Consider the following 25884-nt stretch of genomic DNA (forward strand, 5'->3'; position numbering starts at 1 on the left):
CGGCCCAGACAATCACAAAGGTCAATCTCCCATCTATAGAATCCATCTACCTAGCCTGCTGTCAAGGAAAGGCTGCCAGCATTCTCAAAGATCCATCCCATCTTGGCAATGCTTTTCTACAACCTCTACCATTGGGGAGAAGGTACAGAAGCCTGAACACAGTCACCAACCATTCAACTGTTGTTAGAATACTGAATGGACTCACAAACTCTTAACATTCGCCTGTACCTGTGTTTTTGATTTTGCCGCCGTTTACCTATTATTTACTTATCTTTGCTACTTAAGTCTGTGATCTGCCTGTATTGCTCTCAAGACAAAGCTTTTCACTGTGCCTCGGTACACATGACAATAAATTCAATTCAATTTCAATTCAACCCTTTGGGTAAAGAAGTTCCTCCTCAATTTAGTCCAAAATCTGGACCCCCTAAGTTAGAGGCTGTGCCTTCTTGTTCCAGTTTCACCTGCCAGTGCAAACAACCTCCCTGCTTCTATCTTATCTATTCCCTTCACAATTGTACATGTTTTGATAAGATACCCTCTCATTCTTCTATATTGCAATGAATATAATCCCAGTCTACTCAATCTCTCCTCATAAGTCAACCCTCTCAATTCCGGGATTAATGTAGTGAACCTCCTCTGTACCCCCTCCAGTGCCAATAAATACTTTCTTACCAAGGAGACCAAAATTGCACACAGTACTCCAGGTATGGCCTCATCAGCACCCTATACAGCTGCAACATAACCTTTCTGCTTTTAAACTCAATCCCTTTTGCAATGAAGGACAAAATTGCATTTGCCTTCTTAATTACCTTTGCACTTGCATACCAAACCTCTGCGATTCATGCACAAGGACACCCAGGTCCCTCTGCACAGCAGCATGCTGCAATTTTTGCCATTAATTAATAGTCCTTTTTACTGTTATTCCTACCAAAATGGATGACTGAACACTTTTCAACATTTAACTCCATCTGCCAGATCTTTGCCCACTTGCATAAAGTATCTACGTTCCTCTGCAAAGTTTCGCAGTTCTCTGCAAACTTTGCTCTACCACTCATTAGTGTCATCCACAAACTTTAACACACTACATGTGGTACTCAACTTCAAATCATCTATGTAAGTTGTAAACAAATGCGGTCCCAACACTGATCTTTGAGGCACACCACTAGTCACTGATCGCCAGCCAGAGTAGCACTCATTTATACCCATTCTTTGCTTCCTGTTAGTTAACCAATCCTCTATCCGTGCTCATACATTACCTGCAACATCGTGCATTTTTATCTTATGCAGCAGCCTTTTGTGCAGCACCATGTCGAATGCCTTTTGGAAATCTAGATACACCACATCTACTGGGTCCCTGTTGTCCAGTGTGCTCATATTGTCTTTATAGAATTCCAGTAAATCAGTTAAGTATGAACTGCCTTTCATGAGCCCATGCTGCGTCTGCCCAATGGGACAACTTTTATCTAGGTGTCTTGCTATTTTTTCCTTGATGATAGTTTCAAGCATTTTCCCCATGACAGAAGTTAAACTAACCGGCCAATAATTCCCTATCTTTTGTCTACCTCATTTTTTAAACAGTGGTGTCACATTTGCTGTTTTCTAATCTGCTCGTATTGCCCCATAGTCCAGCAAATTTTGGAAAATTACCATGACCGCATTTGCTATTTCTGTTGGCATTTCTTTTAGCACCCTGGGATGCATTTCTTCAGGGCCAGGAGATTTGTCTACCTGTAGCTCCATTAGCTTGCCCAGCAATACCTACTTAACACTTATATCTCTTATAGTCTTCTGATTCACTGATTGCATCTGGATTTATTTATTTTTACCAAGGTAGTAACTTTTTAGTAATGGCTGGTAGATTCCCTTTTGTTTTGAAATCACTGCTGTAACAAATAAAACAGCTTTTGCGAAAGGTCTCTCCTTTGGGATTTGCAAAATAGGGTACAGAACTTTGATGGAATACTGTAGAGAGGGTATAGTGGCACGGTTCTCTACTCCATCTAATATGTCTGCAAGTTCAAATCCAGCAATCACACAAACAAAGACTGGGTAACAAAGCTTGGCTCATGTCTGGGTTTGTCTTCAGATCCTGATTACTTTCTCAGAGACGATTAATTTAATGTCTCAGCCATTCACAAATGATCAATCCACCACCTTGAGGGGATAAGTAAGGAGAATTGTTCATTCTGTTGTCTTTGTTGGGGTTGTCATGACCCACTTGGGAAAGTGTACTGATATCTAAGTTCCACTACTTCTAGGCTTGTCAAAATAGTTAAAGATTTAATCTTATTACTCAAAGGCCACAATTTTTATGTCAAATGAGCTCAAGTTAAAGAAAACACTGACCAGGTTTCTGTACTGTACAATAAATTATTACTTGCAAAGAAATCAAATCTATCAACAAAGAAACAAAACTAGGAATTATCAACATATAATTCTACTAACTGAAATTCTAATCCTTATTTAAACCCTGACATACACAAACAAACAAAGATAGATGATATGGGTGGAGGGAAAACACAGTTCAATAATACCAGTTTACAGGATTTGATTAAGTGATCCTTTTTCTTCTTCCAAGACCTTCTGTTCTCAAACCTCCTTATTTCTACATTCTTTCAGTCCTCTGCTGAGGACACAGGGCAGTTAGTGAGTTTTGAGAAGATTTGCAGGGCAGTTGACACACCTTTCAGTTTTTCAGTCACTGATTAGACTCAGCAATTTATAGCAAATGGTGGGAAAGAACAGCCAGCTGCCTTCCAGATTTTGGTTACATCACTAGAGAGAGAAGAGAAAGAGAGAGAGAGAGAGAAATCATTCTCTGTGGTTGTCCACAAGTTCCTGCTCCTATTTTGTTCACAACACCCTCTAGTCCTGTGTCCATGGACCAATCAAAGTGTTGTTGTCATGCTGATGACACTTGGCTCCCATAACTTGTCCTGACTGCACAAACCAATCAGCAACTTGTCTCTTGGTGAAGATAATTCTGCACATGTAACCACTCTGCTATGTCATCTTAGACACCTTCTCCCACTGCTTGAATAAAGCAACAATGCAAACGTTGCTCATAATTTCCAGTAACTTATTTTACAAGTGCAGCAAGTCCTTCCACAATCCTTGGTTTACAATTGTATCATTTTCCCATTTTGAGCAACAATTCATCATAAAAGGAAATAAAAAAACCTTTACTGGATTTCCATCAATTTTGTGTCTCCATGGAGCAAAAATGGCTTCCCAGGTGAAAAATAGTTTTTACTGTCTTAAGTTTCTGTTAATGTTCTTTATTGTGCTTAAAAACTGCCTTTTGAACCTCCAACATATAATAAGAATGATAAAATTATAATTTAAAATTTTCAAGATGATGGGGGACAAATTTGACACGTGGAACTAAATTGGACATCTCTTCCAAATATAATGAAAGGAACGTACAAAACATGTCTAACTGAATAGCCTCCTTTTGTGCTGTATGATTCTGAGTCCTTTGAACAAATTTATCTCTCATGAATTTGCAGATCTTACATATAAAAACCAGTCTGCAGAGATGCTTCTAGGGTATGTTATAATCCAATTCACTACCATTACAGTATTTGTGTATAGGTTGTAACTATAGACACTTAGAGAGGATATCCAAAAACAGGAACTAGTTTGCTCTTGCTACTGAATTTTTTTCTCCATGAACTCACTATCTTGAAAGTTTTCATGAAAAGTCAAATGAGATTTATCATCCAGAAGTGATACACTGAGATAGCTTAGATTCAAGCTGTCTGGGAACATTGTTGAGTGTCTGTCATTGTCAAGAAAGACTCTTGAGGATGCTAGGATGGTATCTACCAAGATAATTCAAAAAGTGAAACTACAAATACAGCTGTCAGTTTTATAATCAATGCACATGGCAGATGCAAAGAACATATCTGAAAGAGACAGACAAAGCATTGTAACCATAGTCATCAGAATGATCAGACATGGATTTAGTGCTATAAAGATATCCTAAGAACATAATGCTTTTCAAAAGAGATAATCTTATTACAAAGGAGTGGCATGGTGGCTTAGTGGTTAGCACTGCTCTCTCACAGCACCAGTGGCCCCGGTTCGATTCCCACCTCCAGCAACTGTCTGTGTGGAGTTTGCACATTCTCCCTGTGTCTATGTGAGTTTCCTCCCGCAATCCAAAGGTATGCAGGCCAGGTGAATTGGCCCTGTTAAATTGTCCACAGTGTTCTGGGTAAATATCTGGGTGGGTTACTCTTTGGAGGGTTGGTGTGGACTTTTTGGGCCGAAGGGCCTGTTTCCATACTGCAGGTTATCTTATCTAATGTAAAAAAATTGTCAAAATGCAGGACAGGATAGTGCATGAAATATAGTGCAACATTACTCTGAATGGACCATGTGAACATTGTCTATCAAAGGTAAATGTGACAATGGCACTAAAGAACCTTGCAGTCTACAGTGAGAATCAGAAAAGCACAACACAGTGAGCCATCAGTACTAACATATACTATATTAAGCATCTGCCTATTACCTTCATTTTGATATTTACAAGTAGTATGGAGAATGAGAAGGTACTAGATTTTGCACACTGTGATAAGTTTCAAAGGCACAGCAGAGGAATAGACTCAGTATGTATAGGCCAATGACCCTAATGGTGGTGATGGGAAAACTTTTACACAATAAGATTGGACAAGATGAACAAAAACTTGAAGAAATGTGGGTTAATGCATGACAATATAATTTATTAAAAACAAGTTGTGCCTACCAAAGCTGATTGCGTTCTTTGATAAGTAGCAGAGAGGATTGAGGAGGGTGGCATGTTCAATGTTGTGAATAAAAACTTTCAGACAGTCCTTGATAAAGTGCCAATTAATAGAAATGTTAGCAAAGTGAAAGCCTATGGAATTTAAAAGGGCAGTGGCAAGATAAATATATATTTGACAAAGAGATAGAGAACTGAGAGTAGAAAATCTTTTTTTCAGATCGGGGTACAGCTCCCCATAGATCAGGATTAGGTTCATGGACATTATTGATGTATATTAAAAGGCATAATTTCAAAAGTTGAAATGACATAGAACTCAGTGATGATGATAGTACATGGAGGACATAGATTAGTTAAATTGATATTAGTGGAGAGAGGTGTGATGTGATAGATTTTAGAAGGATGAAGCGCCACAAAATGGTACAATTAGAAAGGGAATAGCAAGACTCACACAAATCTTTGAAAGTAGCAGCTCAAGTTTATATACATGTTAAACAGCATAGCTTTCCTTGACTCTACAATAAAGGCAAAGGGTGAATGACATGGAAGTCAGTTTGATGGAATACATCATGTGGAAAGTACTTAAGTTAGAAAATTAGTGAGCAAGAAAGCAGCTGCTCTTCTGCTTTTTTATAAGATGAAGAGTGGTTGAAGAGATGGAACAAAAGGCTAAGATTTGTTGACTTGGTGAACAGGTAGATGGTTGGTTGTTGAGTTTTATAGCATTTTGTCTTAAAAAGGAAGCCATAGCTTAAACTAGAACCAAAGATATATGTGCTATACTAAATTACTCAATGTGACTACAAATGATCATTGAATGATACTTTAAAACTTGTAAACTAATTAGTTAAAAAATATAATATGCCAGAGCAGGTAATGTATTGTAGCTGTAGCATCTAGGACAATGCACTACGACAGGGGTAAAAAGTTATGTGGGCACATGACTGTCTGAGGCAAACACAAAGAGATTAAGCACTTCAGACTTAGTTCATGGTCAAGGACAGAAGAATGAGACTACAAGTGATGTCGGACTGGAAAAGCCTCATCCCTTGTCCAGTAATTCTTGCAAACTGTGTAGGCAAGAGAATGAACTGCATGAGGGATGAGTAAACTGCTACTCAAAATGAATAAGACTGCTCATGTGTGGGCATGATGTGTAGGTGCCAGTGTTGGACTGGGGTGGACAAAGTTAAACTTCACACAACACCAGATTATAGTCCAACAGATTTATTTGGAAGCACCAGTTTTTGGAGTGCTGCTCATTCACCAGGTGATTGTGGAGTATAAGATCATTAGACACAGAATTTATGGCAAAAGATTACAGTGTCATACAGTGATATATTGATCAGACCTGGATTGTTAAGCATTTCATCTTTTATAATGCAGATTTTGGTTTATTATAATGTAAATCCCAGAACTTCTTGTAAGTCACCTTCTTGAGATAACAAGGTTTTATAACAAAAGATGACATCTCAGCTCAGATAATACATTAAAGGTGTGAGGTCAGAATTTGTCTGTATCACAATCTGAGTCAGAATGGTTCTATTTCCAAAGTCGAATTTATAAAATGTTGCATATGTTGACTGCCTGCAGATTGTGCATTTTTTGAGCAAAATAGAATGTTTATGCAAATATAATTCTGCAATACAAGTTCACCCCATAGACATGTATGTGTGTGCTTGAGAGAGAGAGAGAAAGAGAATGAATGTGTGTATGTGAGTGAGTGCACATGAGAGAATGGGTGTTTATGTGTGTGAAAGCTTGGTAAAGTGTGTGTGTGTTTGTGGGTGTGATGGAGTACAAGCCTGTGAGAGGGTGTGGGCGTGAGTGTGACTATTTGCAGATACATTCTATTTTGTTCAAAAAGTGCACAATCTGTAGGCAGTCAATGCAAGCAGTCAATTCATATAATATTTTGTAAATTCCACTTTGGAAAAGGAACCAGTCTGACTCAAGACCGGGATACAGACAGACTCTGACCTCACAATTTTAATACATTGTCTGAGCTGAGATGTCACCTTTTGTTATAAAGCCTTAAGTTATCTCGAGAAGGTGACTTAAAAGAAGTTCTGGGATTTCTATATTAATGAACCAAAACCTGCATTCTAAAAGATGAAAGATTTAACAATCCAGGTTTGTTCAATATATCGGGATGGCACGGTGGCTCAGTGGTTAGCACTGCTGTCTCGCAGTACCAGGGGGCCCAGGTTCGATTCCAGCCTTGGGCAACTGTCTGTGTAGAGTTTCCTCCGCGTGCTCCGGTTTCCTCCCACAGTCCGAAGATGTGCAGGTCAGGTGAACTGACCATTCTAAATTGCCTGTAGTGTTATCTACATTAGTCAGAGGGAGATGGGTCTGCGTGGGTTACTCTTCGGAGGGTTGGTGTGAACTTGCTGGGCCGAAGGACCTATTTCCATACTGTAGGGAATTGAATCACTGTCTGACACAGTAATCTTTTGCTATCAATTCTGTGTCTTATGATCTTATACTCCACAATCACCTGATGAAGGAGAGCAGTGCTCCGAATGCCTGTGCTTCCAAATAAACCTGTTGACTATAACCTGGTGTTGTGTGATTTTTAACTAGGTAGGGACAGGGATACACAATGGACAACCAACCTAGTAAGCTTCATTATGTTTCACCACTTTCCCATTGCTACCTGCACTAATTCATTTTAAATCGGCACAAACTTTTTAATGCAAATTCTCCAACAAATTCCCTCTCTTTTCTTATTTAGTCACCAGAGAATCTCTGCTAAGAATTAACTAAGTTTGTAGGCCCTCAATTCCACCTTTACCTCTGAGCAGGAGGCGACTGATACTTCAGAGAATGCACAAATAAGTCATTTACTTGCACCCTCTGCCAGCTTGGATGCTTATTCCTCAGTGCATACACTTTCTGGATTAGACTCAGTATACTGATGAACTATCTTTGCAGCTAGTCAAGAAGAAACATCCCATGTCTTTGTAACTCAAAGGAATGCTGGTGATCAGGCAGACTCTGTCTATCTCTTAGAGGGTTTTGGAAGTTTCTGCAAAGTTTCTAAACTCCAGAGAATATAGGTCAGTTTCCTCAATCTTCCCTCATAGGACAGTCTTACCATCTCAGGAATCAGTCTGGTGAACCCCTGCTGCACTCCTCAATGGCAATACATTAGTCATGGGGGTGAGAATTGCATGAAACAGTCCAGGTTGTGTTTCATCAATATTCAGTTCAATTGAAGCAGAACTTCTTTGCTTCTGTACATAAATCTTCTTACAAAAAAGGCTAACACACTATTGTCTTCTTAGTTGTTTACTTCACCTGAATGTTAATTTTCAGTGATTTATGAACAAGCATACCTAAATACCAACAAACAGAAATTGCTGAAAAATCTCAGTAGGTCTGGCAGCATCTATGGTGAGAAATCAGAGTTAACATTTTGGATCCAGTGACCCTTCTTCAGAACTGATGATAGCTATGAAAAGTTGGTATTTTTGCAAAAGATAGGGTGGGGGAGGGGTAAGGAGTGGAGGTGGAGCCAAAGGAGAGAGAAGAACAGTTAGACAGACAAAGGAGTGGACAACAGTCAGCCTGGGAGAATGAATAGCTGCTAATGGGGGACTATTAGTGGCTAACAATGGGTTGTGTGTAATAGCAGACCTCGTGAGAACAAGGGACTGATGTGTGGGGATTGGGGTAAAGACATGGGAGAAAGTGCAGTGAGCCCTAAAATTGCTGAACTCAATATTGAGTCCAGAGGGCTGTTGAGTTCCCTAATGGAAAACGAGAGAGAGACACCTAGTGCTATTCTTCCACCTTGCGCTGAGCTTCAGCAAACCCGAGACCGACATGTTGGCCGGGAAACCAGATGGTATGTTGAAGTGGCAAGCAGCTGGAAGCTCAGGGTCTTTTTTGTGAACAGAACATAGGTGTTCTGCAAAGCGGTCATCCTGCCTACACTTCATTTTCCCACCGTACAGATTTACAAATGCTGCCAGATCTGCTGCGATTGTCCAGCAATTTCTGTTTTGTTTCAGATTTTCAGCATCCACTTTTCAATTTTTCACCATGCATCTTTGTTCATCCTAGTAAAGCGGATAACCTCACACTAGTTTACATTATATTCCACTGCCATGATCTTACCCACTCACTTCTGACCAAACCCCCTAAAGACTCATTGCATCCTCTTCAGAACACATATTATTGCATTATCTGCAAACTTGGAAACATTACATTTGCCCAGATCTAAATCATTGTTGTAGATTGTGAACAGCTGAGGCCCAAGCACTGAACCTTGTGGTATCCCAACTGGCTACAGAGTGACCTATGTTGACACTTGATTTCTGTTTGTTAACCATGCACAATCCTATGTAGTTTAGTTTTGTTTACTGACCTCCCATATGTGACTCTATCAAAAATCTCCTGAAAATCCAGAGCTGAGGAAGGTTGACTCAACCCGAAACATTAACTCTGATTTTTCTCCACAGTTGCTGCCAGATCTGCTGAGCTTTTCCAGCAATTTCTGTTTTTGCTTTCTTCACTACCTGTGACTCCACCTTCAAGGAACCATGAACCTGCACCCCAAGGTCTCTTTGCTCAGCAACATACCCCAGGGCCCTACCCTGCCCTGATTTGCCTTACCAAAATGCAACATTTATCCAAATTAAACTCCATCTGATTAAGTACCATTAAACTCTGTGAATGACCTTCTTCACTGTCTGTTACATTGTAACCTCCCTAGAGCATTGATAGTGGGGCATTCAGTGATGGTAACGCTATTTACTGTCAGGAAGTGATGGTTAGATTGGAGATGGTCATTGCCTGACATTTGTGTGGTTCAGTTGTTGAAGAAACTATACTCTTTGTTTATGATAATAGCTGTTTTTTTTTCATTAAATAAAGTGTTTAAAGGTCCCAACGCCACTTTGGCAGTTATTGAGAGAAGCTAAGAGTGTAATGTGATTCAAGGGGTGACAGAAGAGTGAAGGAATGTAGTGCAAGGTGAGTAAGGTGGCAAAATTGACAAGAGATGAAAGGGTAGGGTTCCTGATCGGTGAGGGGATACAGACAGCAGGTAAATGTGTAAGAGGATTCTGTGAATCAGGTGTTGGAATTAGGCATAGGTGTATGGTGCTGTACATATATGTGGTATCAGTAGTGGGAGGAGGTTAATTTGGGTATTCGGGGATGACAAGACTGGTCATGGTCCATTAGTGGGTTATTGTTGTGTATGAGGAAGTTGGTTTGTGGGTTGGCTGGGTTGATTGGGGTGTGGTCAGTGTGATCATTGTGGAGCAATCATTGTGAGTGATTGGGATGGAGTTCAGTGGCATAGTTAGGCAGAAATAATGGCATTTCCTTCTAACATTTCCTGGCTAACTGGTAAGTAAGTTAGGACTCTCCAAAGTCTTTGACCTTACGGAACTGTGGATTACTTCAGACCATCGCAAGTTTAAACTTTCCGGGCAATTACAGTGTTGTCAGTGTGCCCAAACTTTGACAGGTCCTTTTACGGTACAGCACACCCATTGTCCAACTGTCTGGAGCCAGAGGTCTGGACCTGAATCTCGAGCAGTTATCCCCAAGAGAAGAAAAGCAATTTTGTTCTATTCTGCATAAGCCTTGAGAAGTAATCTGGTGGTGAAACCTACAGGAAGATGATATATATCATGTATGATACTGGATCATATCTGGTGCAGGAAGGGTTAGAGCATTGAACTAAACATCAATGAGACTTGGAACAGCTGTGTGTACCACACTATTGGTCTCTTCCGTCAAAATGTTTCCTGTACATTTGAATATAAAAATAAATATTCTTGCATTATATACAGCATTTAACGTTCAAGACTAAAGACCCGATCAACTTGGGGACATTATAACCAAGAGTCTTGCCACAGTGTATTTCTGCAATTAAAATCTCGGGTTTAAAACTATTGCTGTGTACATTTCAAGGTAAGATTGACAAGAACAGTGCAAAATAATGAAACCTAGACGATCTAAAATAACCTGATCAATCTTGCGCAGTTACATGGGGGATTTTAATTGTTTTCCTTGCTGTGAATCATGCTGCCAGTCTGCTGCTGTTGCACGGTCATTTACTGCAGCATGGGAAGCCCTTCCCTGCTGCTGACACTGTGTATGAGCGCATTAGGGAGGAGGAGCTCTGCAGAAATGAGGAGTAAGAGTGCAAGCAGTTCATTCTTTTCTTATGTTTGGGTTAATTTCGGCAAGAAACCTTTTTAAGCATAGTTGGGTTGGGGGTGGGGGGATTCCAGGACTGGAGTTACACTGATCTATCCATATAAAATATTTTGGGAGAGAAGGGAAGGAAGAGAAACGCTTGTTTTAGTAGTTTGGAGACAAGCTGCAATTCAGTCGTTGTAGTTTTTTTTCAATGGCAGTAACTGCACAGTAAGCTAAAGATTCTGCTAGCCTAATGGTTAATAAGTTTTAAAGCCTGCAGATTTTGACTGGATTCACTACAATGTCTGAGAAGGAGTCTGTGACTGAAGGCCAGACTGCAGGTAGGAAATATTTTACTATTATGACGCTGCAGTGGCCTGCAGTAATACTTTTCAGAACCAACCTAGTAGTCGCTGTCTTTTTCATTGTTTTTATCTGTAGGATCCTGACTGGATGTAATATCCTGTTAGGTCTTTCTAGCTTCACTGCAGAGCCCAGCCATTGTAACAGTCACATGGATGGGGGACTTGTGGGATTCAATGCAGCATAAAATTACAACAAGCTGATTTGTTGTAGGTAGAGAGAGCCTGTAGCCTAATCCGTTTCATTTGGCTTTTCGTCTCGTAGCTACTTTTTGTGAACGTCCAGTTCATCCCAGTGTCAGATCAATCAGTTTTCGCTCTGGTAAATGCTTTAATCTCAATGATCAGATTTACAGTTTCTTTCATTTTGAACAATCATTACGTGCAGTTATAATTGCTGATGAAGATTTCAAAATTACGATCCTAATGCCGTGGTATAGTGATTTCCATCAAGGTCATTGTAAAGTGAGTTCTCAGATAAAATTGACTAAAATGTAAAAATCCACATGCCATAAGATTCAAATTATGGTTTCGACCTTTTAGTCGGAGACATATTTTCATTTGGTATTAAATATGAACCAATTAAAGCTGCAGAGAGGTATAACGTGGCTCAGTGTCAAAAGGAATTTCATCACCAGTCATTTAAACTACGATTTGGAAAATGAGTATTTTAACTTTGGCTTCTAAGTTACTGGAACCAAAAGCACCTTTAAAGTCGTGATATCATTCTTAGTCATCCTTGTTAACTTATGCCCAACTAAGCAGTTGTCCGCAATATGGTCAGTCTCTAGAGATACAACGCTGTTTTACATCAATGTCTAGACACCATGCCTCGACCTTGGGGCCTCCCAAAAGAATGTGGTTCGAGGAGGAACAGTCCCGTTGAGTTTGGGTCTGTTTATAACCTTTGGATCACAAAAATGCAAATTTTTAATGTAAAAGGTGTGAAATCATCATTGATATTCAGAAGATAAAATAGGCAATGAGCAAAAATAGTTTCACTTTCATTTGCTCTATTTGTAAAACTTCAAATTAAGTTATTTATTTGAAAAATTGGAAAATTAATATTAGCATTACGGTAACTGAACATTAATAGCCTCTTTTAGACAAGTTTTCACTTTGTTTCATAATATTAAGATGCTCAAGTTTACTGATTTTTAATTATGTAATGACTGACAGTGCTGTGATTTTTTTTCATTATCTGAGTAGCTTTATCAACATTCATCATCACAAAAATCGGAAATAAACTCAGCAGGTAACACTTATTCTGCAACTGTACGAGTAAAATCTCACACCAACATCAGCATGAATTATAATAGTGGTTCTGTAGGCATCTTGGACTCACCTGCTGTACACAACAAGAATTATTACAGAAACTGAATAGATAAATGGTAAATTGAACGAGAAATGTGTGAGATTCTAAAGATTTCTAGGTAAACATTTCACTATGCGTTTTGTTGATTAAATTTCACCCACACAAAAATCCACAAGATAGTGAATATCAACTGAGTGCAGAATTAGAGATTGGTTTGATGCCCACACACCTGATTAGCACTTAAGAATAGAAAGTCTGGGCCGGGGTGGGAAGGGATATAAAATCCCACTTTGGCTGGGCTGTAAAATGGATGGTATCATATCAACCACCCTTTAGACACCCTTGATCAAATTTACTTTTCAATTTAGCCCACTTTCACTTCAAAATTTGAATTCTATCCCTTCATTATCCAAAATCAAACAAAGGACATAAAACGTAGGAATTGAAGTAGGCAATTTCACCTTACAGTCAAAAAATGTGGCACTGGAAAGACACAGCAGGTCAGGCAGCATCTGAGGAGCAGGATAGGCGACATTTCAGGCATAAGCCCTTCATTAGAAATTCATGATGAAGGGTTTATGTCCGAAACATCGAGTCTCCTGCTCTTCAGATGCTGCCTGACCTGCTGTGCTTTTCCATCACCACACTTTTTGACTTTGATCTCCATCATCTGCAGTCCTCACTTTCTCCTAATTTCACCTTGCAACTTACTTTGTTGTTAGCTCATGAATTAAGTCCATGACTAGGGTAAGATACTAGGGGGGAGTCTGGTACATCTGGAAATTCATCCTGTCAAGAAGTTGGCAGCTTCAGGATTAAAAGGGAGAGAAGTAAGGGCTTCAAAGCATTTTTGCAGCAAAATTTAAAGCGTAAACCGATTTAAAAATTCCATCAATGTATATCACATAAAAATAGAACATTTTGTTGTTGAGTGCAAGAATTTGTTCTTGTGAGAATTTTTTTACCTTTTAAACTTTTATAGCTTATTCCACATCATACAGTATCTCCCATTTATTAAATAAAACCTGAAAGAACTACGCATGCTGGAAATCAGTAGAAAAAACAAAAATTGCTGGAAAAACTCAGCCAGTCTGGCAGCATCTGTGGAGAGAAATAGGGAAAAAGTTGTTTTTTATACAAAAGGTAGAACTGGGGAAGGAGGTAGGGAGTAAACGATAGGTGGAGATAGAGTCCAAGGAGAGAACAGAACTGTTCAGTAGACAAGTGAGTTGATAACAATTAGCCTACGAGAATGAATATCTGCTATTGGGGACTCTATCTCTATCTATCTCTTATTCATTAAAAATAACATTTTTCTACCTACCATCTGTTCTGAGGAAAAATTGCAGGACCCAAAACGTTAACTCTGATTTCTCTCCACAGACATTGCCAGAGCTGTTGAGCTTTTTCAGCAATTCAGCTTTTGTCACCCATTTAATGATAGGAAGTTGACAGGTCCCAAGTGTACTTTAACATGGATCAAAGTGATTACTGTGCTAGTCGAAAAGGCTGGTGCTGGAAATGCAAAGCAGGTCAGGCAGCATCCAAGGAGCAGGAGAGTTGATGTTTCAGGCATAAGCCCTTCATCAGGAATTATAGTACTGCAAATTCCTAAAGTGAATCGGGATAACTCTTGCTGTCTGATTTTTCTAGCTCCTATGGGTTTTTGTACATGATGTAACCAAGATTGAGCATTTTGAGCATTAAGACAGAGTTACTCTTGTGATGTAGTAGGCTGCAATGTCTTCAATCTGACTTGATTCCATTTTTTATATCAGCCTATCTGATGGTAACCAACACTGAAATATTCTCATTTGCAGGCTGCAAAATGTAAAAACTAGTGGAAATCAAGTGCAAATAATTAGGGCCCAAGGAAAGCCCAGAACATAAATTACAATTTTTGTTTTTCTTACTGATTTTATGAAAATTAAAGTTGAAACCCTGAAACTATCATTTACACGCATTAAACATAGTATGAATTTTAAAAATACATTATGGAAGATTTTTTTCTTAAAAAGAAAAGATTCTGATGCTATAAAAGATTCAAAGATGCAGAGAATTCAACACAGATCCCAGAATAGAGGAAATTAAAGGTTATCACTGATAGATTGCTATAGTTTTTATCAAATTGTGTCCCGCTGTGCCTAAAATTTTGATTGTAAGTTTATATCAATTTACAAAAGGTTCCCTGGTTCTTCACAAGAGTGTAGCCACGCTAATCAGTTGAGTAGAATTTTGGCAAATGCAACTTGAGAACAATGCAAACAATTAAAAAAATTGGTGTGTACCAGTATTCCAGCATAAACTGACTTAAGTAATTCATGCAAATTTTCTCTCAGAAGATAGAGCACCTTCACTCTTAAAATATTTGAAGAACTTCTAAATCAGTATTTTGTAAACCCAAAGTGTGCAGCTGTGGTTTAGTTTGGATGAAAACAATTTTAGAGAATATCATACTTTGTCAAAGGAAGTCGAGAGTTTGGTGCTGGAAAAGCACAGCAAGTCAGGCAGCATCCGAGGAGCAGGAGAATTGACGTTTCAGGCATAAGTCCTTTATCAGAGGAACTTAGGTCATCTGTTAGCTGGTGTAGCCTTACAATTGACGATGAGACTCTATAATGTGTGACAGCATACTGAATAAAATTAAGCCAATATGGTACTTGGCTTTTTATGTTTACACCTTAAGTAAAAGTCACCACAACCCTACTATCTCATTAATGAGCGATAACTTGTGCTGATTTAGCCTGAAGATCACCGCACCTCAAGCAAAGGGAGAGGATGAGAAGGAAACTTCTTCATCATGATATCAGTCGATGCAGGAATTGAACCCACACTGAGATATCACTCCACATTGTAAAGCAGCCATCCAGCCAAATGAACCAACCAATCTGTTCCATAGCTAGGGCGGAGTATAGCACTCATTGAAATTAAGATTAACACTGAACAATTTTTCCTCCAAATTGCATGCCTGCTGATGTTCCTTCAACTGTATATAAGTATATGTACATGGCCTGTTCACCTCAGTTGATAGCTCGTATACACCAGAAAATAAAATTCCAGGCGCTGAACCTAATAGGTTCTCATGTCTATCAATGCGTGTGATTAGTAAGCAAGAAATCATTTTGCTTACCCTACCTTTACAAATTAACCAATATTTTGATTCAGTGGACATAATTTAGGAAAAATTAGACATAGTTTCTTCATCCATTTATGATTAGAATTGAATCAGGCACTGTTTTGATATCCCTTCCAGATAAATATACTGCTAACACTCATTTTATGACTCCATGCATGAAGAACAGTCAATTGGTTGAGCTACCAGTATTCTTGATGTCCATGAAACTGTACCACAGAATGTAGTCAGTACTTCAAAAGAAAAAGAATATCAGATAACAAGTAACTTTGCTTTCAAAAGCTACTGATTTTTTGTCCAGCAAATCTACACTTGAACAAATCCTCTGATACAGAGGTCACCTTCTCCTGATGGTTAATGCGGGTCATCAGTCATGAACATCACCATTCTGAGATCATTGTATTCCCCTGATAGAGTTAATACTGCAATCACAGCACAAATTCAAAGCACTTGGACTGAACGTGTTGGGAATAGAAATATCAATTGATGCAGATCCACTGCAGAAAGAGCATTTTCTCTACTACTAGCAAAACAAAAGGCTATTAGTTTAAAAAAAACTGTGAGGCATATTGACTAACACTATTATATTGAAATGCATTTATTTTTAGTTTTCAATAGCTTATCAGTAGAATTTTCTCCTATTTACAAATGGGCCAATCTTTGAAAAGAATATACAACCAAATAAATTTGAATGCAAAAATGCATGAAAAGCAAACTTGAAGTAGCTGTACAAAGCAAAATTAACTTCTCCAAAGAAATCAGTGTTGAGTATTGTTGGCATATTGAAGTAGTGCATATTGGCTTGCAGTACTTTGTGGTTAATAGTCTGTGTTTAAATGAGCAGAGTTATTGATCAAGTTTATCAGAATTTAACATTCCTATAAATTGTACACATTTGTAGCATATTATAGCAGTGATTTCAATCAGTCCACACTACTTGTGTGGGATGTTTTAGAAATTCAGACAAGCTGTTCAAGATTTTATAGTCATGTGAGTAGGGTGTGTCCAAAGTTCAGACATAATGTGCAGGGCAAAGTGGACTAATGCAGTCACACTTTATATGAGATAGTAGTTATTCTTAGCGATATGATTGTTTGAACACTGAACACTTGCATCAAATTCTCTTCTTTGTTATTTTCATTTAAAATGTCATGGTATTGCTGAAAATTTGCTGCATGTTATCATATACGGAAAGGTGGTGTCAGGGACACCGGCTGGCTCTCATAGCATAGTGTTAGCATCCCATTTAAACACACATCTAAACTCCAGCCTTATCTCCCACTGAGCATGATGGCCTTCAGCTAATGATCTATGCCAGTTCTCGCATCTTGCTTGCATGTGGTGCTGCATAGCAGATGGTGTAAAGCTGCTGTGAAGATGTCAGCATTCTATTGCCCCACCCTTTTTGCTGAAGGAGAAAACTATTATGAAGCAATGGTAAGGCTGGAAGGAGACAGTAATAAATTATACAATGCAGTACATATCTCCCTGACTCTTCGAGCAAACAAATCCATCATAGGGAAATGTGATAGATGCATCAAGCCCTATAAATATATTATTTGCTCACATTTAAGACATGAATTTTCTTAAAAGTGCTTCTCGATTGCTAAATGCCAATTAGAATATGCAACTGCATCACCTTTTGAGAATTTGAAATTCTACTGAAATTGGTAAATGTTCGGACTGGGCTACACCCTCGAGCAGCATCCTACCTGGTATTCTAGTCACTGAAAGAGGAATTTAGAAAGAAAATATCTTAAAACTGGGTTATGGTTTTCATCTGATGTATATTTAGAAGGAGCATGCATCTACTCAGAACTTTTTAATAAGACTTAAGCCATGTACAGTGAACACAGTTTAAACCTGGAAGAACACAGAGGACATGGACATGCTATTCTGCCCCATCTACCCACATTGGCATCTATTCCAAAGTGAGTAACAACCTTTAATCACCGTAACCTACACTGTCCTCATTTCATGTTATACCATTTTCCTCTATCCAGCTATTCATTCTAACGTGAAAGCTGATGGACACCTGTGTAATTTACAGTCACTGTATTGACTGATTGACTGAAGCTCAAGGAAGTTTGGCTCAAAATTAATGTATAGGAGCCTGAGCTTCGGACACGGTGATTCTTCAGAAAGAGGGTTAGTTACTTGAACACTAATTCTTGAAAGCCAATCATACCCCTTAGGCTTGGTAATTCTGATTGGTCTGTGGTTAGGGAGAAGAGGATATGGCTGCAAGTGAGACAGATATGTGGACCCTGAAGTTAGCAAAGCAAAAGGCATAGTCCTTGTAGAAATCCAATTAGTTTAAGATATTTGCAGCTTTGGTGGAAATATACAAGACTGTGGAAGGACAAGCTGGCCATAGCACCAGGCTGCTAAAGCTATCAAAGTGGGGAGTGATATGGAATGTAATCCTAGGAGGGCATAAGATAGCTAGGAAATGCATACTGTTCTCTGCAACTGAGTGTGATTACCAAAGCTGTGTTGCCTACCTATGTCAGGTTTATGGATACTTTTGGGCTGGAAAGGAACTTGGAGTGAGAGGAAAATGGATCCAATTTCAATGTTGTTTGTGGATGTCGAGGTAGGTCTACAGATGAGATTCTGTTATGCAAATATGAGCAGCTAGGGGCTAAAGTAGAAAGCAGAACTACAAAGTTACTAATCTCTGGACTAATAAGCCATGGGCAAATTGACATTGAGTAAATAGGATGAGAGATCTGAATGCAATGATTAAAGATTGGTGTGAACGAAATGAGTTTCAATTCATGGGACCCTGGCAAAAAAGGAAGATGTAGCACCAGGACAGACTTCTCCTGAATTGTGCTGAGATTAGTGTCCTGGCAAATCTTCCAATTAAGGCTGTATTGAAACTAAAAAATGTTTGGTTTAAAAAAGAACAAATGATAGAAAAGAAAGGCAAAATATTGCAGATTTTGGAAATCTAAAACAAAACAAAAAGTGCCGGAAATTCTCAGCAAATCAGGCAACATCTATGGAGATTGAATTCTGACTCTTAAAGCTTGTTTCTCTGTGGATGATGGAGGTTGCATGGTTGAGAAATCTGGTGGAAACCCCTGTCACTTCTGTGGGAGAGGCCCAGCAAAGTTAAGTGCCTATCAGACATTTAATAATCTTCTTTTCCCTAGGGTTTAGATCTTCAGGGTGAAAATCGTGACTCTTGACAGTTCCTGCCAATCAAAGGTGGGCCACTCTCTGTTGCTGACAGTGCCTCCAGGGGTTTTGGCCTTGCCAGACAGCCTTCAGCAGACCTGAGCTATCGCTAGATTTCAGTGGACTCCAAGAGAATTGGTGTCATGTGACCCATTCATAAGTCTAATTGATATTCTGTCATGGGTAGGTGTGTATGTCACTGCCTTCATGATGCACATTCCCCATCTTAGTGGTGAGAGGTTATCCCACTACCAGCAGGCTGACATGCAGCCATGTGAACGATTCAGTTAACGAGCTCTCATGTTTCCAGATATGACTCATTAGGTCAGCTTGCGTCCAACATCTCAAGCCTTTCAACAGAGCTGAAACAAATTAGAGATGGAGCAGATTTTAAGCAGGTACAGAGACTGAGAAAAAGGAGGTAAGGTCGGTGATGGGATACAAGACAAAAGAGATTGAATGACAAAAGCGATGATGGTGCAAAACAAAAAGAGATGATTATGGAGCAAATAAAGGACCAAAAGTTGCCTCTGGAACATGTAAATAACTATAGCTGCTAATCAGAATCATTGATAATAGCTGCTGACTAAAACAAAAGTGGAAACAGTAGTTGTGATTTGATATTAATATTGATTCCAATAGATTGTAAAATGCCTAAATGATGATGAGATACTGATCCATTGAGCTTCACTGAGATCTTTCAGTGTTTCTGTGAGAAAACAGGGGTAGGATAGAAAGATCATTCAGTTTTATGTAAGTGATCACATAGCTCAGAAAAAATAAGACTAGTCAACCCTTTTTTTCCATCATAGTACAGGCTCCACAGCCCTCATTGTTGTACTGACCTTTTATCCTACTCTAAGATCACACTAACCTACATACCCTACATTTTACTCTCATCCATGTGCCTATTGAAAAGTTGCTTAAATGTCCCTAATGTATCTGACTCTACTACCCTCTGACCGTGCATTCCACACACTCACCACGCTGTGTAAAGAACCTACCTCTGACAGCTCCCCTAAACCTACCTCCAATCACTTTAAAATTATGTCCCATTTCATTAATACCATAACCAATGTATTTTTTTTAGTTAAATATTAAATTATTGACAGAATAATCTCTGGCAATATTTCCACTTGGAATCAGCAAAATATTTATTCAATTAAATAGTTACTTTTGAAGAATGTTAGAATATCTTATTTTATCATCATGTAGTCATTGTTAGCTCACTAACTTGTTGAGTACTTGTTATGATAGCCTTGTGAATATTACCTGCACCTGATTACTTGATTGCTGTGAAAAGAAGCAGAAACATTTTTTGACATTATAATCTGAATTACCTGTTGGTATAGCAGATGCTTTCTAACATACACAATGGGCTCCTATTATGCACAGAAGTTGCAGTGGATTAAAAATCCACAGATCTGGGTGTGACAAGATGAAGCATATAATTACTGGATTATACAACTCCCTTCTCAAAATGTGTGTGTAGAAAGCCATTGTTGTCGCTATTTTAAGTACCAGTGTTTTCATGCCTTCCAATACAGCCTCTTCTACCCATCACACTGTGTTAGCAGCCACTCTTTCAGCTGCCTAGGCTCCTAAATTCAGGAATTCCCTTTATAAATCTTTCAGCCTTCCTAAACCCCCTTTCTCCTTTTAAGATGATGTTTGGTCAATCTTTTGGTCATGTCCTTAAATGTTAGTTTTTAAAATTGATAATCCTGAAGCATGTTGGAAAGTTACAATAGTTTAAGCATGGAATATAAATGCAATTTGTTGTTTGAGAAATATGCAGATTTGTTTAGGTTTGTTCAGGACACAATGATGTGGTGTGATGAGAGAAACACAGGGAATGCGTCTTGCCTGAACATTGTAGTTTCAATCACAGGCTTTTTAAGATTACACATTAGGGGATCAAAATAAAATGATGACTGTTTTTCAGAGCATTGACTAATCGGTATGATATATATCTTTTAATTTTAAATGTTTATTATAGGAATTTGCCAGCAGTTGATTAATATGTAAAATGATGAATGGAACACAAACAGCCCACAGTGGTAACCAGTATTTCCAAAATATAACTTAAAATTCCAAGTAAGTAACAAAATGCCATATCAGGGAGATGACAGCCTTGTGGTATTGTTACTAGACTGTTGACCTAGAGACCTACAGTAGATAGTGAAATTTGAGTTCAACAAAAATCTAGAATTAGCAGTTTAAAGATGCCCATGAATCCATTGTCAAGTGTCAGGAAAAACCCATCTGATTTGCTCATGCTGTTTGGGGAAGGAAACTGCCATCCCAACCAGATCTGGTCTACATCTGACTCCAGACCCATAGCTATGTAATTGACTCTTAACTGCCTTCTGGGCAATTAGGGATGGGCAATAAATGTTAGCCTAGCTGGCAACACCTCAGCCTGTCAATGGATTAAAAAAATGATAAAATCAGAATTTTACTGATACTGCCCTACAGCTCAATAACAGGCACTTTGGAGCAAATGCTCAATTATGCGCCAAATAAAGCCTATCCTCATCCCTCTTGTGCAGTATTGTGATGGCTTTGTGGAGTGAAATTCCATCAGCCATAAACATCTTGGAAAAGTTTAACTTATTCAATCATTGTAGATCAGTTATTTGATAATACAGTAATTTGCATTTTATGTATTGGTAATGTGGTGGACAGTGGGATGATTCAAGTCTTTTTTATTCTTGTATGGGATATGGGCATTATTGTCAGGGCCCAGCATTTGTTTCCCATTCTTAGATGCTCTTGAACCAATTTCAGAGGGCAGTCAAGATTTCATTGCTCTGGCTGGAGTCACATGTAGGCCAGCATAGGTAAGGCCAGCAGATGAATTTTTATTCCATGCAACAATGGTTACTTAAACAGTCACCACTAGATCAGCTTTTCTTTCCAGATGTTTAATTAATTCAACTTTAAATGTTTGCCATGGTGAGATTTGAACCTATACCTCCACAGCATTAACGTGGGTCTCGAGATTACTAGTCCAATGGTGGTATTGTTGTGCCACCATCTTCCTCTTAATGACAAATACACGTTAGTGAATAAAAAGGCAAGAGAGGCAGGTAGAAACAAATGGAATATACAATAAGAAATTCAGAAAAAACAGAAAATAATTTAGATTGGGATCCAAGAGAGTATCAGAAATCTATTAAAGGCTTTTCAAAAATGATTAAAATATTTCTATCCACTTTCATTGGATTTGCAGTTATTAGGAATTAGTAAAACATTTGATTCCTTTCTCTTTAGTTTTGAAAAATTCAGAAATGTGCTTGAGATCAGTGAAAATAAACAGATGTCTGGAAAGTTACAAGAAACAGACAGTATTTGGCACATGAGAGAATACTTTTGTCATGACTAGTCCTAGTCCAGTAACTCAATGTAATGAATGTAAACTTTGTTGTTGTGTATATTCCACAATAGATTACCTCAGATTTGTATAGAAACAAATGCTGCTGTTATACTTGAGCACAGCTTTGATGGTGATTCATAATTTACATCAAGATGTGAGCAGTACTCCAGCTGTACCATTACTGCACTAACAAATAGAAAATCTTTTAAAAATGATTCTATTAAGAAAATATCTATTTTGAAAATCTACATTTTGACATGATGAAAACATACTTTGGTTGAGGATTAGTACATATGTGCATTGGGTGAATACTAAGCAAATTGGGCAGCGATAATCAACTGGAGATACGAGGTTTGACTAGCATGGAATGATGTGATTAAGCCATCTTCTGTTATGGGCTTTGGAATTGTAGACAGTTGTTAACTTCTTTTCCTGATCTGCATTTCCTGCTCTTCTCTGGACTTGTCTGGCCACATGGTACAGTGTCTGGCCACATGGAAGGTTATTATTAAATAACCTTCCAGATTGTTTGCTTATGTTCTAAACTCTTAGGAGCCAATGTTTTACTTTTCTAGCTGGCATATATCCCATAGGTGATTTAACCACATTATCATGTATAATCTGCACATTGTTTACCATGTAGATATTGAAAATACATATATTTGTTACAGACTATATCATATTGGTATGGGTATCATACAGAAACACATGAACAAGCAATATTGGGTCGCTCAGATCCTGACCTAACAGCAAGATAGGTCCATAAGAATGGGCAAGAGGAATTGTCGGATGATAGTGGCCCATGTTATTCTTGTGGAGGCTGGGGAAATCACTTCTATTCCATTGAAATTTACTAGGCTGAAGCTTACATCTTTTGGCTAAAGTCCGACTTGCATCAAGTTTTGGCAGTGAAGTTTGAAGAGTTACCTCACTTTCTTGCCCACTCGCCTCATGAATTAGCTAGACTTCTCCTATGGGGTCCATCATGTCTGATCCCAGTAATCTTACCATATGCCATTCTGAGATAGCTTGCGATTTACTGGATATCTGCTGAAAGATTCCTGGCTATGGTGCCATTTTTGAAAGGCCCTTTTGCACCCAGATGATCACTGACATTCTGGATCTGCCTTGCTTGTTGACGTACAGAATCTGAACATCTTGGAGATTGGGAACTGGACACCATGATTTTCTGAGAGGGACTTAGAGGTCCAGTTTTAATTAGAATTAGAATCCCTACAGTTTGGAAACAGGCCATTTGGCCTAACAAGTCCACACCAACTCTCCAAAGCGTATCCCACCCAGACCCATTCACCTACACCTATTACTCTACATTTCCCCTAACTAATGCACCTCGCCTGCACACCCATGGACACTATGGGCAATTTAGCATAGCCAATTCTCCTAACATGCACATGTTTTCACTGTGGGAGGAAACCAGAGCACACAGAAGAAACCCATGCAGACACTGGGAGAATGTGCAAACTCCAAACCAGAGGCTGGAATTGAAACTGGGTCTCTGGTGCTGTGAGCCACCATGCTACTCAAATGATGAGGAGTGATGCAAATGAGAGAAGTCCGGACTTGGAGGACCAGCAGAGGAGGCCATACCATCAGACCCTGGCAGCACGGTCAGAGGTTGCTGCCCAGGTCAGTGCCATCTTTTGTGTGCAAAGCAACAGCTAGCAGTGTCGAAGGAAGGTCAGTGATTTTCTCTGCTGCGCCAGATTAAGAGACAAACTCTATTCTCAGCCACCTCCAATGATCCAATGTCATGTATATGAATTGTTTCTCTTGCTTCCATATGATATAGTAGCTTGAACCCCCATCTATGGAGCCTCATCTGATGGTGTAACAATACCTTTCATCCCTACACAGTGAGACTACCAACCACATGTACGCTTAAAGCACTACATTTGTAAATAAAAACCTTCACAATCATTTACAATCTATTGCCACCCATGCTGCCAAAGTGCCCTCAATAATGTTTCTTGTTTTGCTTCCATCCACTCTGTCTCATTGTAATCCCAGGTTCTGCAGCTGGGGCAGATAGGGAACCTGCTTGGCCATTGAGCCCATTGGCTCTGGAGGTTTGGTCATGTGACTCCTGAAGCACTTGCTTCTGGACATAACAGGTATGTCAAAGATTATCTTACTATACACAAGTCAACCCTCTTCGGTATGCATTTGCAGAGGTTCACACTCACTCTGTCTCTGCTGCTGCACCCACCTCCTACCAAGGCTGTCAGCCACACTCGCTGTTGCCTGTGACATCTTTCTTAGCCCCCACCCCTCTCCCTACTCCCTAAACCACGAGCCCTGCATGTCCTCTGCACTACTTCCTCATTTGCCTTGGACCACTTCATCACCTCACCCCACCTGCACCAGCACTGACAGCTATACCACCTGTTTTCATCTCACTCAATCCCTCTCTCTCTTTCCTTGCGGGAGAAAACAGCACACAGCAATACAAAGAGAGGCTGTATGGGGAGGTGATGGCTCTGATATTTGGCTCCTCATCCCCTACGAGGAGAGAATTCTGGGAAGACCAGGATTCCTCCTGTAAGGATGTCAAGCCATCCATGTCCTACTAATTGTGTAGGCTCACCCTTTGTTCTGCAACTCTAACAATACCCCAGCTGTTAGTCTCAATCATTGTACACCATTTCTAACCACTGGCCACAGTGTGTTCTCTCTCTTGTGCTGTGCAGGTATTGCGACATCTCCAACATCTTCATGGAGAAATGACTGGTTCCACCTGAGGCCACTTCCTTGTCCTCTGAGGATGAAAGAATGGAGGCCTCAAAGGAAGCATCAGGATGTCTGCATTCTGCACCCCTGCACCTGCTCAGATGCTGATACCTCAGTGGGAACTTTAGGCACGAACTGTTGAGCACCTCACTGTGACAGCTGTGCAACTGGCTGAGGAAGAAACGCTCCAGGCTGCTGGCAGTTGGAGGACTGTCAGAAACCAGGCTCCTGCCCAGCCCCTCAGGCAGGGGGAGAGGCCCCTATGGTACCAGCAAGCAGGAACTTTATCCGCTTGTGCGGGAAGGAACCGGAGCAGCAGACAGGAATGTAGGGCTCAGTGGACCTTATTTTCCAGAGGCTTCAACAGGGAAATGGGTGATGCAACTGTTTGGATATCTGTATGGACAGGTTGGCACTGCCATGGAGAGCCAAGCTCAGTATGCTCAGGAGCTGCTGAAGAGGAGCTGCACGTGCCCTCCACCACTCCATCAATGATCCTCAGAACCAAAGGTATGGTGACAGGATAGGAAACAGGACGGGAAAATCTGTGTCCCTTCCTCACAAGGAGAAAGTGTCTGAGGAGGAACCAGATGCAAGTCCCTCAGAAGTTCCCACAGCGCTGGGCTCTTCACTGCCTTCTAAACTTCACAAATTCATTTCAAAGAGGGTCGACATGAAGATCCTTGATATGTCTGGCATGTCCTGGCACAAGTATGTTAGGAGTCACACGAACAAACCTCGAGTGTCAATAGGCTCCATAGCCCAGCAGGATCCCTACTGCATGCGCACCTGTCACCTCCCTTCCCCTCCAACCCAGGTAGTCTCCCTATGAAAAGATATTCTTCCACT

General features: G+C 39.6%; 1 protein-coding gene across 6 annotated transcripts in view; it reads left to right on the forward strand.

Annotated features, from left to right (window-relative positions):
• The window catches only part of hspa12a (heat shock protein 12A), a 263037-nt gene that overhangs the window by 143261 nt on the left and 93892 nt on the right, over window positions 1-25884 (forward strand). For 3 of the 6 annotated variants that reach the window (XM_072557343.1, XM_072557345.1, XM_072557344.1), the window contains exon 1: window positions 10885-11253. The exons of the other annotated variants lie outside the window; for them this stretch is intronic. In XM_072557343.1, coding sequence (XP_072413444.1) covers window positions 11214-11253 — 40 coding nt within the window. In that variant the 5' untranslated portion in view covers window positions 10885-11213. Of the gene's footprint in view, window positions 1-10884; window positions 11254-25884 lie in introns of those variants that run through there. 6 annotated transcript variants of the gene reach the window in all.

This window comes from Chiloscyllium punctatum, chromosome 38 (genome assembly GCF_047496795.1).
Source record: "Chiloscyllium punctatum isolate Juve2018m chromosome 38, sChiPun1.3, whole genome shotgun sequence".
NCBI lineage: Eukaryota > Metazoa > Chordata > Chondrichthyes > Orectolobiformes > Hemiscylliidae > Chiloscyllium > Chiloscyllium punctatum.